Source organism: Octopus bimaculoides, chromosome 20, assembly GCF_046866305.1.
Source record: "Octopus bimaculoides isolate indiv1 chromosome 20, ASM4686630v1, whole genome shotgun sequence".
Classification (NCBI taxonomy): domain Eukaryota; kingdom Metazoa; phylum Mollusca; class Cephalopoda; order Octopoda; family Octopodidae; genus Octopus; species Octopus bimaculoides.
The window spans coordinates 8,066,468-8,083,473 of NC_142947.1; the positions used below are offsets into that span (position 1 = coordinate 8,066,468).

Genomic DNA, 17,006 nt, shown 5'->3' on the forward strand with positions numbered 1-17,006 from the left:
ATATATATATATATATATATATATAGTTGTATTTTATAGATCTAATGATAAAATGTAAAATATAGCTATGTGATCTACAGTTATCTTTAACTCATGTAGAGTCTTTGGGTTTTTGGCTTCTTTGGTCTTTGATTCAAGAATTTTCATACATATACCCACACACATCTGTTTATTAAACAGTTTACTTAGAGTTTCATCCTGTGCTGTGTTGTCCAATGTCTATGGAATAGAATGATTTATTTGCAGGTTATATATAACACTGTGTTAACCTTGGACGTTTATGTGGAGATGAGGTGGTAAATAGCTCTTAAGAATTTTACATCTGAGGGATCAATAATTTCCCAAATAGATGGGATTATGTTATCAATAATGAGGTGAAATATCATCATGATTAAATATATCAATTAAAACCAGAAAAAAACGTTTGTTTCTTACCCAACTTGAAATGTAACAGGACTTTCTTTCTAACCTAATATATATCTATATACACATACATTGATATTTGTAAACATATACATATATATACTGATACATACTTACATATGTACATCCATGTATAGGTATATAAATATACATACATATAAACATGTTATGTATACATAAATATGCATACATTGCATACATATATACATATTATATATGCGTACATAAATATATATACATATTATATATTCATAAATACACACACACACACACACACACACATATACACTCATGTACACTCTTGCACATGCATAAACATACATATTTGCATGTGTGTGTGTGTGTGTGTGTGCACATTTGTGAAAATGAATTTCAGTATGTAAGAATATTGTGAATTGTCATATATGAATAAGTGTTGGGTGCATGTTTGTGTGTGTTATGTATGAGTTTCTAATAGTATTTCAGATTATGTGATGTAATAATGAAGAAAACAAACTGTCAAGCTGCTAATTAGCAGTCAGTTGTTTTACTGGTTGAACCAGTGAACTTGAACAACCACCATCACTGCCACCATTACAACAGCAACAACAACAACAACAGATGACTGTGTAATACTGAAATACATTTATTGCACTTTGGTGCCATATTTACCCAACAATCAGGAATCGCATTGCTCTGAGAATGCAAGCGGTCTGTTAAATTGATAATTACATAGAGGCTTTGTGGTTGAGAATTTAAATGTATTAACGAGTTCACTAATTACTGACAAACTAACAAGTGAGAAAAAAATATTGCCATTCCTAGGTGAAGAGTTTTAAATTCACATCACATATAATTTGGTTTGGTATTGATTGAATGCTTTTGTCAAACTATATAGCATTTATTGTTAGATACTTCATGTGAAGATCAGACTTACTTGCACAGGTGCTAATACAGCCTATTACTTAACTATGATAATGAAGAGAGAGAAAGAGAGAGAGAGAGAGAGAGAGAGAGAGAGAGAGAGAGAGAGAGAGAGAGAGAGAGAGAGAGAGAGAAGGGGGAGAAAATACAGATGTTTGGTTGCAAGAAGAAAAACACACAAAAACATTGTTGCATTGTTATAATTCATGGAATGGTAAAGCTGTTTTATAAAAGGTGTTAACTGGAATAGAAGTTCTGATATTGGTGTCATATTTTCCCATTTGGAAATTAAAAGCTTTCAACTCACCCTTGTGTCATATGTCTATATGAATATACCACCATCGTAATTGGCTTCCAGTATTGGATGTAAAGACAAAAACAAATTATACTGAAATATTTCACAATAGTATGATTGTTACAAAAGGTTTCAGTAACTAATTTCTACTAGCAACCATCTATTATAGACATGACTTCTACTCTAAGCTACTCAACTTTACTAACAATACAGTTTTGGTATTATGAAACTTTCTGACTATTTCCATTTCTGTCTCATCTCCAATCATTTTAAAGAATTTATCAATTCATTTCAACTTGTAGGGATCATAACAAGCATTTCACATCTTCGTTCAAAGTCACACAACTTCAGGATATTAGCAGCATACTGTACTTTAAAACATTCATAAAAATAGAAATAGTCAAATTAGTTTTCATAATATTAATAGAAAACATTGCAAACCATGTAAAATGTTGAAACCATGTATAGAAATAGAAAGAAATTTCTATGAAATCTATTTAGAAGATTGTTTTTCTATACACATGGGACAACACAACTATGTTAAATCTTTTCGTTTTGCTAAAGGACACCTAAATATATATATAAAAAAGAGTTCTCTACCACTAAATAGTTACCACCACATAAATTAGTTAAAACCTACATAACACAATTACACAGAAAATATAAAAGGTTCTACACTTGTTCAATGATTACTAATATATTTTTTTAGAAGAATGTTGTAGTTGGCTTAAAGCATTGCAGAATATGTAGAAAATTAACATGTTATTGAGGGTGATAACAATGTAGATATGATATTAAATATTAATAATAGCAATAGCTAAGATATTGAAATGTTACTTTAGAAATATCTAATTAATCTTGATATTTTGAGTTAAAACTCCTTTACAAAGACTTTAAAAGAAAAGCAAGATATATAAATTGTATGTCCATGTCCATTCTGTTGGCATGGGAAATCCTTGTGAATGGAATGGACATACAATTTATATGTGTCTCTTGTTCTTAAAAGCTTTTACAAAGGAGTTTTTATCTTGGAATATCAAGACTAATCAAATATTTTGAAAGTAACATTTCAATATCTTTGTAGTAGTTAATATTGATAATTAAAATTATATCTGCATTGTTATTACCTTGTATGACACATTGATATTATTTCTTATATTGTTTCATGAGTAGGAATGAAAAATACTAGAAATGACTTTTGAATATTTTGTTATACAAATTTGATGAAGTGACCTTTATTCTAATTATTTCCTTCATCATCTACAAAGACAACAATGTCGATGGTTAAGGTTTGTTTTACTTGCTTTTCTTTTCTTTGAAATATTATGTTCAAGTTGAAAGTATTTGCAAATTTTAACTTAATGAAACGATGGTTAGTCCATTTAATGATTAAAGTGTGACAAATGTGAAAACAAATGAAATAATGCAACAAATTTGAAATTATCTGCTTATTTTTGCTAGTAAAAGTTTGACTTTCTTAGTTAATATGATAAAGAATGTGTTAACTTACAAGAAAAAACTACTGAACAAGGTTGAATGAAAGAAAAAAAAAATCTCCTTAGAGAATAGAGGAAGCAAGAGGTTAAATAAAAATGTGAAAATAAAGAAGAGACTTCATTATATCCTAAACTTGAAAAAAATAAAAAGTTTAATAAAAGAGACTAATTTACTATAATATAACACCAAGCAAAATAAGTCAAAATGGTCTGTAGGTGGTCTGTAGGCTGAAAAGGTTTTGAAATGTATATTTTGTGGACATTCTTTCATTTCTTTTTTAATTAATAATACTAATCAGTACAGATAGAGGAGAAACACCTATGATTTTTGTAGGCCCTCCCAGATTAGTGACATTGATATGGTTGATGTCCAAGTGCACCTGGAGGTACTTGTAAAACATGGGCAGGAGTAGAATTTGAGAGTTGTTGGGTGGTATGAGACAGTAGTAGAGGTAATTGTTACTACTGCCTCTGTTGTCCTCTTTCTCACATTCTCCCTATGGTCCCATTGCAGTCCATAAACAGTTTCATAATCCAGATAATGAAGAGTTTGGTGAGTCAAGGTGCTTACTCTTGAGTGTACTATTTGAGAATAATTGAAAACCATCAGCACTGATTACCTTGTATTGGCCAAACATCAAAGATAGATCATATTATATGAAAAAGGTTTGTCTATTATCTCAAGTAAATACCAGTCAGTAAAATCTTGTAGGTTGATAAACTAGATTACTAAAATGAAATTGAACTTTCTACAGTAGTAGGAATATGATATATTCCTAACAATGTAACAATTAAGAATGGGATATTTTGGAAAAGCTAAAGTATAATCTATTCCTATAACTGCATAAATAGCTTGTAATGGTTAGATATTCTTAGTCAAGCAAAATTATATTTTAGTTTACTTAAAAAATATTAATTGAAAATCCATTAAATAAGATGTCTCAGAAAAAATTGCAAAAATTGAACGGTGAACAATAGTAATCTCTTAACCAACACTTATAAAGACTGAACTGAAAATCTCGTTCCTATTTAAAAGATGGAATTGATTGATGTAATTATTATAATTATTTTTATTGTTGTTTGGGAGTATTACTTTAAAAATGTGTAGTGAGATTTTAATAGAAAACAACATAATTTATCAACGAAAGAAAAGATAGAGTCAGGTCTATAACCTAAAAATGCTTTTAGGTTTTATGAGGCGAACATTCTAGTTAAATATAAGTAGCACAAAAAGATAAGAGGAAGTAAGTTCTAAAAGAGGAAGCAAGTTCCAAAGAGAAGCAATGCCTTCATTGCATAAAATACAAAGTGAAAGCATGAAGAATGATTAGGTTTTATTATGTAGCTTTGTATCTGTGCTATTGTATAACATCAAGCTAGGAATATTAGGAAAACTATGCGGATGATTGAAACAAAAAAGTTTAAATAGCAACATAATAGTTTCTCATCTAGAAGCTGTAGAAGACTTTGATATATTGAGAAATAAGAGTCTAACATGGAATTAAATACATACATAAATATAGTTCTAAAGCGCAATTTGCAAGTTACACTACCAATATTTAAAAAAAAAAGCATTGGTGTCCAGGTATGTTCCTGAAAATATTTCTGTTGCCTGAACAGATATTATTAAGGGTGGTGGATTGGCAGAATTGTTAGTGCATCAGGCAAAATACCTTGGGATACTTGTTCTGGCTCTTTACATTATTGAGTTCAAATCCCACCAAGGCTAACTTTGCCTTTCATACTTCCAGGGTTGATAAAGTACAAATCAAGTACCAAGGTCAATTTAATCAAGTAGCCCCAAACCCACAAACTTATGACATAGTGCCAAGAAACTATTATTATTATTATTATTATTATTATCATCATCATCATCATTACTATCGTCGTCATCATCAACACCATCCTTATCATTTATCTCAACCCCTCATTACCACTATTTGTTCTTTGTAACTTATGTATAGCTGAGTATTTTTTATTATAGATATAGATAGATAGGTATACATATTTTTAAAGATCTCTCAGGCTGACATGCAAATCCAACTGAAAAAGCAAAAAAACTATGTAGAAATTATAAACTCCTTTCACCTTCTTAAAGATGGACAAGAGGGAGAGAAAGAGTGAGAGAGAGAAAGAGAGAGAGAGAGATAAACAGAGTAAAAGAGAGAGAGAGAGAGAAAGAGAAGAGAGGGAGAAGACTAAATAAGAGAATGGAGGTAATTTTAAGCACATGTAAACAATTAAAAAGTAATAATATTCCAATAATATTTTGCCAACGTACAGCATATCACCTCCTATTGCTGTAATACTTACAATAAAGCAAGTGTTCTGTGTATAATCAATAGAATTTATTGAACATTGGAAACGGAGTAAAGTTTTATTATAATCTTAATTCAGTGAAATAGTCAAGTGTTTTTAACATTAAGATAACTGTAGAAAGATAAAAAATAGAGAGGTCTAAAAGGGTTTGTATGTTTAACAATGAATCATCAACTTTCAACTTTTTTCAATAAAAGATTAAAATTATGCAAAAAAGCTTACCTTTCATGATGGCAGAGCCAATCCTACTTAGCGACTTGGTTGAACCCTTGTTGCTTCCAGACATTGAATTCTTCAGATTCTTTACATCTGACATCGAATATGAATATCTTCTGCCTTCGCTTTTTGATAACTTGTTGCACATTGAACCCACATCAGCCATTGAATTTGATCTATTACTTGGGCTTGATTGACTTGTCCTGCTTCCGATGTATTTCATATCTGATAAAGAAATGGCTGTTTTAGGTGCACCAAACTCTCTCTGCTGATCATATATTCGATTACTAACAACCATCCCCATATCAATACAGCTTGATGATAATCCTGGTTTCTGGTGACGAAGCATTTTCGTACTAGCAAGTACAACATCTGCAAAGGTGGCCTTGTTTTGCAGATTGCCAGTGCTACGGACATAATAGGCTGGAGGGCATTTATTGGGTGCTGTTTCGGCCAAAAAAGTTGACATACTTTTAGTTGATTGATGTATTTTCTTTCTGGACATGTTTTTTGTCAATGCTTCTCTGGACGTTTTTGTAGTAGGCAGAGGTTCAGCAGAGGTAAAGATTTTCAAAGTGGGTTTTACCATATCGATGGCAGATGTAGTTTGTGTTGTAGAAGAATTGCTTATTTCAGACACTGTAGATATTTCATCACTTTCAACTTCTGAAACGGGGGGTAAGCACGATAGTTTCCGTGACGTGAGGTATTTCACTTCTTCATAGCTCTCATAATATGTAGACCTTGTCGAAAACCTTGGCTGTTGATGGGGTTGATTCTGATTTTCATAAGATTGTCTAACAGTAGCTTCAACATCAATATAAGGGAAATTAGGTGATTTGTCATTAGATTTGAGATCTTCATCACTTGCTACTTCAACAATACTGCCTGAGCTTGATGGTTCCAAATATCTTTGGAGATGTTGCTGCAATAATTGTTGCTGCTGCAAAACTTTGCTGTCAGTATCCACATTTGTCCCAGACACATCTCGGATGTTGCAGTGTTGCAGAGAAATTCGCCGTTGCTGGTCTGGATCTGGGCTGTTGTCTACATGTACATTGTAATTATTGTTTAAAGATGTTGGAAGGGATCGAAATGCTGAGGGTGTTTTCTCAGCTCTATCAAATTTGATATGAAAATCTGTAGATTTTGATTTTTCTTGGTTGAACCTAGATGGATCTACAATGAGACCGGAATCAACATTAGAAACAGAATCATTTTTGGGACATTCAACGACTATCAACTGTGATGGCTTTCCAAAGGGCTGTTGAAATGTGAATTTTTCTTGCTGGGTTGCTAGAAGGTCAACGGGCGTGCCATATGTGTTTGTTATAGTTGCTTCTTCATAAATATTTTCCATGTTGCTGAGATTAACATCATCAACAGACGAAAGTAAGGTTCTTTCTCCTTGTACGGACTGATTCGAAAGGGAAGGAAGGACTGCAAGATCTTCATCAGTATAAGTGTTCAACAAATTCCTGTACTTCATGTCCTTCAATGCTTGGTCTACAATGGCATAGGAGTTTCCTAATTTCTTAGATTTTTTTCGTTGAGGTTTCTTTAAACTTTCAACAATCTCAGGTAGGTTTGGAATCCTGCAGTTTTCTTGTAAGGGTATAGGATCTGTGGAACTTTCTATAAAGATAGGTGGGTTGAACAACTGTTTGAATATAGAAGGTGGTTTCCAGTAATCGGTAATCTGGTCAAGAAGTGAATTGGAGAGTTTTTCACACTTCTCTGGCACGGATTTTTTATCTTTTGAACACTGAACGTATACTTGTGAGTTGGGCAGCACACCATGCTTGAGTTCCACAGAGGTTGCTTTAGGGAGTACTTTCGTCCCCGATGAAAGAGATGCCCAGGAACTTTTGATGTCCTGCTCAGTCGAAAACTTAGAAAAGGTCACACATTTACTGCTTTGTGTTTGATCGGTTTTATCTGTATTCAGATTGGAATCAAACCGGGGAAAATCAGTCAACAGCGAGAATTTACTGTTTCTAATGTCAACGAGTGAAGTCGTTACTTTCCCACCCACTTGTTGTACCTCACTTGCGAGTTTTTCAACATTTGGGACTGAATAAAATGACTTTTCACCTTTACATTGTTCTGAAATCTTGTTACTGACATTTTCCAGCTGTAGAGCTCCACCAGCTTGACGCTTGATCGAGAAAGTCGCAAGACTTTTTGATGAGCCTGTTAATTTTTTTTCATGTGACTGTGTACTGGCTTGGGAACTCTTTCTTCGGAGAGAACTGGATCTATCTTTTCCTAGGTTTCTTATGTTGGGCATAGACGGAGAGGTTCCAATATCTGATTGATGTTTCTTTGTAATAGCCACGACATCTGGTAGAGAATAATACAGCTTGGCAATTTTGGACTGTTTCAAACATTTGCTGTTTGCCTGTTTCCCATTTTTGCCCTTTGTTGTAGACAATGATACATCACCATACTGGCCCTCTCGAATGGAGCTTGCATGGTTGACATTGCGCTGCAATACATCTAGGTCCGCTGCTTGTTTAAGGAGTAACAAATAAAGAAATCAATACAGATCACATAACTGTTAACCATTTTTGAACAAGGCACATGAGATTATTTTAATTTACAAAATTGCAATAAGAAAATTTGTAAACTTTCAAAAGAAATAACAATAATTGTTTCATTGAGATAGAGAACTCAAACTCACCTAGTACAATAGCAACGATATGTCTACTCTAGCATTGTAATAAATTTAGTTAAGAAGGAAAGAAAAATGTGTAATTAATGAAAAGTGGCACAACTTTATATTCCACTTATTAAATCTATGAAGAAATGAGAAAAGCATTTGAGCCAATAGCACATCACATGGAGAGTTTCCTGGAGAGAAACTCACACAGCGCAGAAAATTATACAATATAGTTTTGCAAAAGAAAAAGAAAGAAAGGAGAAAAAAGCTCATAAATTTTGTTATTGGCAACAATAATTAACAATTTTTCTTCACACAAATTATGGTCAAAGAACTGTACATTACTTTAATGATTTCATAGAACAATATAGAAAGAAGAAAATATCAGCAACATCTACTTTTGCGGAACAGTTTAAATATTTCATAAAAAAATCTGCAGTAGATTAAATCACTACCTTCATTTGATTTCCTTATTTAACATTATAATGTTATAAGCAGATTTTTATATTGCTAGTGTGTATGCACATCAAATAAAAATCCATATAACTAACCATGAATATATTTTTATGTGGTATTTTGTGTGTGTGTGTGTGTGTGTGTGTGTGTGTGTGTGTGTGTGTGAAGAACAGGGACACACAACCAGCAACCTCTTTCATCTGTTCATTCACAGAAGGGAGCTATAAATTTTTTTTGATTAAAGATTCAAAATATCTCACAGCTGTTGTAAATTCATTTGCTAGATACAATGGTAAGCCATCTTCCAACCTTCTAACATTCCCAATTGTATTTAGAACAACATTCATGGACAAATTAAACAAAGTTTATCAAGTTTTCAAACAGCTATTTTCCTCCAGTTGTTTTTAATATTTAGCTCACTTCTCCAAACTAACCCAAACTCATTTCCAGGTTCAATGATCAATGATTCTGTAAAAAAAATGTAACGTAAAAAGCAGAATCCGAGGGAACTGGCAGTGGTTGCTGTAGGCAAAAATTGTACAATAAAATTCAGGAATTTAAAGAAGTTTGCATGTTGTGAGAAGATGAACCTGATGTTTAGAACAAAGCCCATGACTGCAACTGTATATCTTTGTTCTGTTTTATAGAGTTTCCATCAGTTAAAATATAAGTTATATTGTTATATTGAATGTCCATGCACTGGGTGACTTTTTATCTGATCAATGCACTCCAAATTGATGTTGTTTCCATTATATTTCTAAGAATGTATCTGTATTTGTATCTCACCTTCCATCTTTGCACAAAATACTTCTTTCCTAAAACTGAACTCTTATGGAATACCTGATCTGTTTTTTTAAACAGAAGTTCAAGCAGAAAACATCAACTACATCAGTCTTAGTAACCTAGGAAACAAGCCTACACAATCATAGTCATCTCTTCTAACTACACACACACACACACAAGCATGCACACGCACACACACACACACACACACACACACACACACACACGCTTGTTAGCAGACTAAAACCTCAAAGTCATTGTCACATTTCTTGGCTGAAACACATAAATAAATAAAATAAAATGTACTCTACAAAAAAGTATTGAGTAATTTTTCAGTTTTAAGTTAAATTGCTTTGTTATAACATGATGTATATCAATTGAGCTCTTAATTACCATATCGATTCTATATATAGACACATCTGCCTATCTATCTACACATGTATGTATGTATTGGGTCATCCCATAAATAATGCATTCTTTTTCAGTTGAACAAGTTAAAAGAGAGTATATTTTAGATTAAAAAAGAACTTTGTTTATCTTAATTTTGAAAAATAAAAAAGTATAAAAAATCACATTATTTATGGGATGACCCAATGTGTATGTATGTATGTATGTATGTATGTATGTATGTATGTATGTATGTTTGTATGTATGTATGTATATAGGCACATATATGCAGATACATAAATAAACTACACATAAATTTCTTTAAACGGACAACAAAATTTAGAATTTCAACTGAGATTGATGAAGCTAACCAGAAGTATTAATGAAAAGACAAAAAATCAGAGAAGAAAATTTTAAATATATAACCTCATGACAATAAAGAAACAACAGTGAAAAGATCGAAAGAATATGAACGAAAAGAAATCTAAAATAATTCTTATACTCACTGCAACACTGCAACAAAAATTGCCTGGTTAGGAAGACATAAAGAAACTAATAGACACAACATTCACACATCAAGTTGTAATTTGACCAGTTTATGATTGACTTGTGAATTCACATTCTATTTAAGTGAGATGGTGAATCAAAGATGGAATAGTAAAACTCTGGAAGACAATTGTGAGTGAAGAAAGTGAGTTACAGCTGAACTGCATAAAGATACAACTTGTGAAAAAGTCACTCATCAATACATTAAGATTTTAAATTAATAAAAATAGTAAAAGTGTTTAATACTGGAAAGATAAAAAAAACAAACAAAATAGATAACTAAATTAATGTGATGGAATAGTTTTACTATACATTATTTTGTGATGCACCTAAAAAACATCATCAATAATGTTTTCTGGTGTTGTAAGTGTTTCAGATCTTTCAGTGTCAAACACCCTCACCAGGTGACTCAGCTAGGGTTGATGAAGTCCAGGTTGTGTCACTGTAGTGAAGGATATTTAGAAGGGTTTGGAAGATTAAATACCAACTATTATGGAGTCTTTTGTTATCTCCTCCGTGAGGCTCAACATCCTGAGATCAGCCTTCACTGTTTTTTTGTCAGCATCTCCCTAGGTATCCTGCTTCTATAGGTATCCATCCACACTAAACGATCAGCACTTCTTTCCACAATTGCTCTCATTAATTTTCATCACATGCCCATACCAATGCTGTATTCTCTCTCGTACACATTTGATTCTGCTTATGCTCAGTTTTTCTGTCAATATAGTTATCTTTCATCATTCATAATCACACTGATATTGCACACTAAGCAAAGCATGTTCACTTCACTACGTTCTAGTCTTAATAAATTCTCTGCATTCAGGGTCCCATCTCTCACTGCCATGTAGCATTACTGTTCATATACAAGCACCATATAAGCTATCTTTCACTCTGAGAGAGAGGCCTTTTTTAACCTACAGAAGTAATTAGTCTCTGAACTTTCTCTAGTCTGTTCTCAGCCTGGCTACTATACTTTCAGAATGTTCTCCTCTTCTGCTACTAAGATCACTAAGGAAACAGAAGCTATTTACTGCCCCCTCTCCCCCCCTCTCTCTCTATATATATATAGGAAAACCACATCTGTAATTTAGTTAGGATTGAATCCCAAAGACAAGCCCTTTTCTTTAGGGTCAGAAAATATGTCAGTTGACACTCTATAAGGCTCAAACAAGGCCCACAATGGAGTTCAGCTCCCACATCTGGGACAATGCTACTGCTACATAAACAAATATTCTGGAGTACAACCGAGAAGAGTCACTTGACTGATTAACATTAAGTCATAAACAGACATACTCCGACCTCAGGTTCACGGGTATGCTGTCTCCTCTGTCTTTTCTATTATTACTTTAATGGATTCTGATCATTGGAGTTGACTGGTCTCGTATCTCTTCCAATTAGTCTCCTCTGACCCACTTATCTCTCTATCTGTCTTCACTCCAGGTACATCCAACTGCCCCAGCCCCACTAACCAGTATGCCTAATCCTTCCACCCAAGAGCATTAGTCTTTTAAAATCTTTTCCCTGACCCTATCTTTCCTGTAGGTGTTGACCCCACAACAATTTAAATGGAACATTAATGCCATGACGTTTGCTGTTTTGGAGGGTCTAAAATGGTCATGGACACTGCTCCTTCCTCCTGACTTAGCAAGAATAAGAAAAATACAAACATAGATATAATATATTACATCACATAGGTAGAATATGTACATAAATTACATAGAATTAAGCTTGTGAAAAGTGTAGAAATAAACTTTGTATTTTGTAATGTTTGGAGTTTGAAGTACTGAGTTGAAACAAATGTTAAGTTCCAAAAATATACTATAACAGTTCAGTAGTAAATTAAAAATTTACAAAAATGTCAGCAGTAAGGTGAGATTGAACTTAAATGGTGAGTTGATCACAATAAGGAGAGATTGATTTGACCAATGTGGTGAAAAATTAAAAGATTTTTCTTCCCATTTATCATGATTGAATATTGGTACGTGATAAAAAAAAAATAGAGGTGTATATAACCCCATTCCATCCCACCCATTACATTTACTAGGATTATGTTATGCTACAAAATGAAGGAAATGTATTTTCCTGAGCGGTTGCTAGTAGTTTCCTTTTGATCTCTGATCCAACTATACCAAGGTTATTAATAAGCTTTTTCTTCTCTCCTCATCATACTTTACAGTTACCATATGTTCTTGACGAACAATTCACACCACACAACCAGAGTATTATTTTTATATTTTCTTTTTCAATTTTCTTCACTTTTATTTCTTGTCCATCATTGCTCCATTCCTTCAGTGGTCAATTTATGAGATATATAGTTATAAAACCTTTCAAAAACTTCAGTCACACACCTGCCATATGATCCTATTATTATTTCAAGGAGTCATAAATGTGTTGTTGAAAACACATCTGCATCAGGGATTCAGGCAAATATCAGAATTTGCAATATGATTGGTGTATGATTGTAGTGAACCAAAATCTTAGTAATGGAGATTGAAGTGAATATTGTAGGCTGGTAATGTGATGACTGTGCTAAGTCTCATGTCTTCAGTGCAACATTTCAAATCATTTAAATATGGGTCACTTGCCAGGAATATTTCAATGGTTTCCAATAAATCTGTTTTTATAGTAATTATATGAACGGTTTTTTTAGAAGATTATTCACAGATATTGTAGTTGCTTAGAAATATTTTTCATTTGAGAGGAATTCAATCCTTATTTGAAAGGAAAATGCTAAACATAATGAAAGAAAGAAAATCATTTTTGCATTATTGCTTAGGCATCTTCTGCAGATTTTTATGGATAAATAGGACAGAACTTGCTTTGATCTGTGAGTGTGATGTAGCTTATTTCATGTGTCTATTTAATATGGTTGCTAAGGTTACTACATAATTTGGAAACTATTTGCAGGTGAATTTTATTTCTATGTACCTTACACACATAAGCAACTACTATACCCATACATTGATTAATGCTCTAACATAATCATAACTGTTCTAAAGAACTAAGGAGCAGCTATCACATGCAGTTAACTAACTACTGGTCACACAACTATCGTCTTATATAACATCATGTTGTGTAATGATGCAGTAAAGCTGATTGAGATATCTGAGATGAGAAAGCCACTATTTTGAATTCAATTAGATTATGTGCAACAGTTGTGGTGAAGTATTATAATGGAACACAATTCATATTCATTGATTTAGTTGAATTTATCTCAGTACTGATCAATTGTTGTATATATATATAGAGGTATATCTTGCTTTGTTTTGAGAAACCTAAAAACACCTTTCCCTATATCTTATTAATATAAAAGAATGAGGAGACAAATCAATCAGTCAACAAGGACACAGTCCGTAACCTGTGAAATAAAAGTTTCTAAAATTATGAAGAAGTTAAACAAGTATCTGTAAAAATAAATGTAAGAGAATAAAGTTAACTAAGTCAAGTCAGATGGAGAATATAGACTGGAGATGGTGGCTGATATAAAAGCAGACAGCTATGAAAGATGAAAAGATTGATATATTGACAGTGTGACAAGGATTGATGACAATTTTCTAACCAAAGAAAATAGCTTGTAGTTTAGAAAGGCTCTACAATATTATAAATGATGATGATCATCATTTTAATCTCCGTTTTTCCATGCTTGGGTGGATTAGATAAAGTTTAGTGAGGCAGATTTACTACAGCAGGATGCCGTTCCTTTTACCAGTCCTTATTTGTTTCCAAGCAAGATAATATTTTCCCATGGCCAGACAGATTTTTGCAGAGTATTAGAAATGAATGACATTTGTTTACAACAATCAAATTATTTCAAAACAAAGAGATGTAAACATACATGCCCTCACACATATGTATAAACATATATATATATGTTGGGCTTCTTTCAGTTTCTATTTACCAAGTTCACTCACATGGCTTTGGTTGGCCTGGAGTTATTGTAGAAGACACTTGCCCAAAGTGCAACACAGTGGGACAGAACCCAAAACCATGTGGTTGGGAAGCAAACTTCATAACTGTGAAACCATGTCTGCACATCACTGAAATTTTGTTCTATTGAGTAAAAGTTGTAATTGAAAGAGATTGAACCAAAGATTCTGAAAGAACTATGAAAAAGTTATCAGTGAACAAGAAATAGTATTGATACATATTGTATAATTGACAAGATGAAGTCAACACAAACAGAAAGTCATTGTCAATCCTGAGGAGGATTAACTATACCAAAAGTTGTATCATTGCAATTGAATGTCTAGGAATGTCTATTATAAGAAAAATGACCATTATCAAAGTGACAAACCTTTTCATGTTTTACCTAACAAAAATTTAAAAAGTTTCACGATTAAATATATTTAATATTTGAAAATGAAATAGTTCACAGTTATAATGTTATCAGGATATTATTTTAAAAAGCAAGGCTGTAAGTTTAATTGAGATTCATTAATTGTTACATGATTAATGGAATTGCTGAGAGAGAGAGAGAGAGAGAGAGAGATTTTTATATATATTTCATGCATTAATGATGCTGTAAATAAAAAAGGAACTGTCTTAACTTGTAATCACTTTCTCTAAGTGTCATTTACTTTTGTAAATCTAAGTTTATGTTACTTCTGACCCAATTCACTTGAGTTAGGAAAATTGCCAAACTTGAAGATAAAATAGCAGATTATGTTGAGTAGATAATGAAGCTAATGCTTAGGTTTCTTCAAGTCTATTGATGCCAAGCATCAATATGCCAAGCATCAACATGCCAAGCATATTAATGCATTCTCTAAATTGTAAATAATCTGTAGATTGTCCTGTAAGTTAAAAAGTAGTAAAAAGACATTCAATATAATCCAGGCAGTAATCCAATTTAGAGTTCCAAGGTGGAGATCAAAGTTAGAGTTCAGAGGTTAAATCCAGAAGAAGTCCTTGAAGTTAATCTCACTTGCCATCGCATAAATTAAACAAGCTACAAAATGGAGCTGTATTTTCAGAAATTATAGCAAACACTTTACAACAAAATATCAGTGTTAAAGCACAGAGCTGGCTGATATGACTAACAAGTTTTAATATTTTTTGAAAACTGTTTCTAAATAAATATAGAAATTGTAGCATGACCGTTTATAGTTTCACTGTTGTGGGACAAAGAACATTATCATGCTATAATAAAAGAAACATTCTTAAAAATTTATTTGCTGATATTGATATCAAGCTAACAATGATAGCAGACAATTCATCACTATCCATAAAAATGAGTTTTCATCATAGACAGAAAAATCCAACATTTTGGACAAATCATGCAAAATGTTATCAAAGTTTTCTAACTGAAACAGCATCATATTAACATTGCCTAACAAGATAATTTTTCTAGTTAAAGTTTTGAACAGGAAGTAGAATATTTATTAGAAAAAATGTTTTCAGTTAGAGGGTGGGGGGATATCAAAGGCTGTATTGGTTAATATTTTTCCTATGAGGAAAACCTTTCTATTTTTCTAGATGTATGAACCTCTGTGTTCAAAATAGTTGAATATATTCTAGATTTTAGATGAGGTTTATATTTTTGAGGTATTTCCAGTGTGTGTGTGTGTGTGTATATAGTGTTAATTTTCATCTAATTCTGACTGTATGTGTGATGTATATAGACTTACAACATATAATATATCCATACATAATTACATCTATAAATTCATACACTGTTCACATGAAGAATGTGAAGAAGCTAAATATGCTGCGATTTATAAATATATGTGCACTGCAAAGACAGCATGTAAGCAGGCTCCAGCCAAAACAATGAGATCATGATACAAAGGCGAGTGTAAAGTTGCCAAACAATGCAAAGCAAGAAGCAACAAGAAATGACATAGCTTCAGATGCAAACATGAGAGGATATGTTGCAAGCTAGTGTGAAAACTGGCCAGAAAGAGAGGCAGTTAGCAGAGGAATAAAGAGCATGAGGCCAATAGCATTAGATGCAGCAAGAAGACAAAAATGCTCTGAGATTGTTAATGGAAAACGAAGAAGATATGCAAAATATCACAAGAAAGAACACAGCAATATATACAACAGCACAAGAGGGGTCAGCAGGGTAGGCTATACATATAGTTTTTATTCTTCTACAATCAGAACTGATTGTACATTCAGTACATGTACTGACATACAGAGAAATATATACATGTGTACAATATTTGAACTAAATGTAATATCACATTCAATTAACACCCATGCACACAAATATATACTAAAGAACGCATACACAACTGCCATATGGATATCTCATCACTAATTGTATGCGCATAGACATACATACTAATACACACATGTATACCAAAATTTGCACATGTTAACTTATTAAGCCACACATATCGAATAATATGATACACATGCAACAAACATTATGTGTGTGTCTATGTATGTGTGTGTGTATATATATATATATATATATATATATATATGTGTATGTACATATATATACATACATATATATATATATATATATATATATATATATACTCGTTGGTATGAATATGTTATTTAATACTGA

The 17,006-nt window shown here is 32.4% G+C and overlaps 1 protein-coding gene across 8 annotated transcripts in view; it reads right to left on the reverse strand.

Moving 5' to 3' along the window:
- Positions 1–17,006, reverse strand: part of LOC106869839 (sodium channel protein 1 brain) — a 313,255-nt gene that overhangs the window by 35,777 nt on the left and 260,472 nt on the right. For 4 of the 8 annotated variants that reach the window (XM_089337958.1, XM_089337957.1, XM_089337955.1 and 1 more), the window contains one exon: positions 5,659–8,160. In XM_089337958.1, the coding sequence (XP_089194084.1) occupies positions 5,659–8,160 (2,502 nt within the window). Of the gene's footprint in view, positions 1–5,658; positions 8,164–17,006 lie in introns of all 8 variants that reach the window. The other 4 variants (XM_089337956.1, XM_089337953.1, XM_089337954.1 and 1 more) reach the window with 1 other exon arrangement.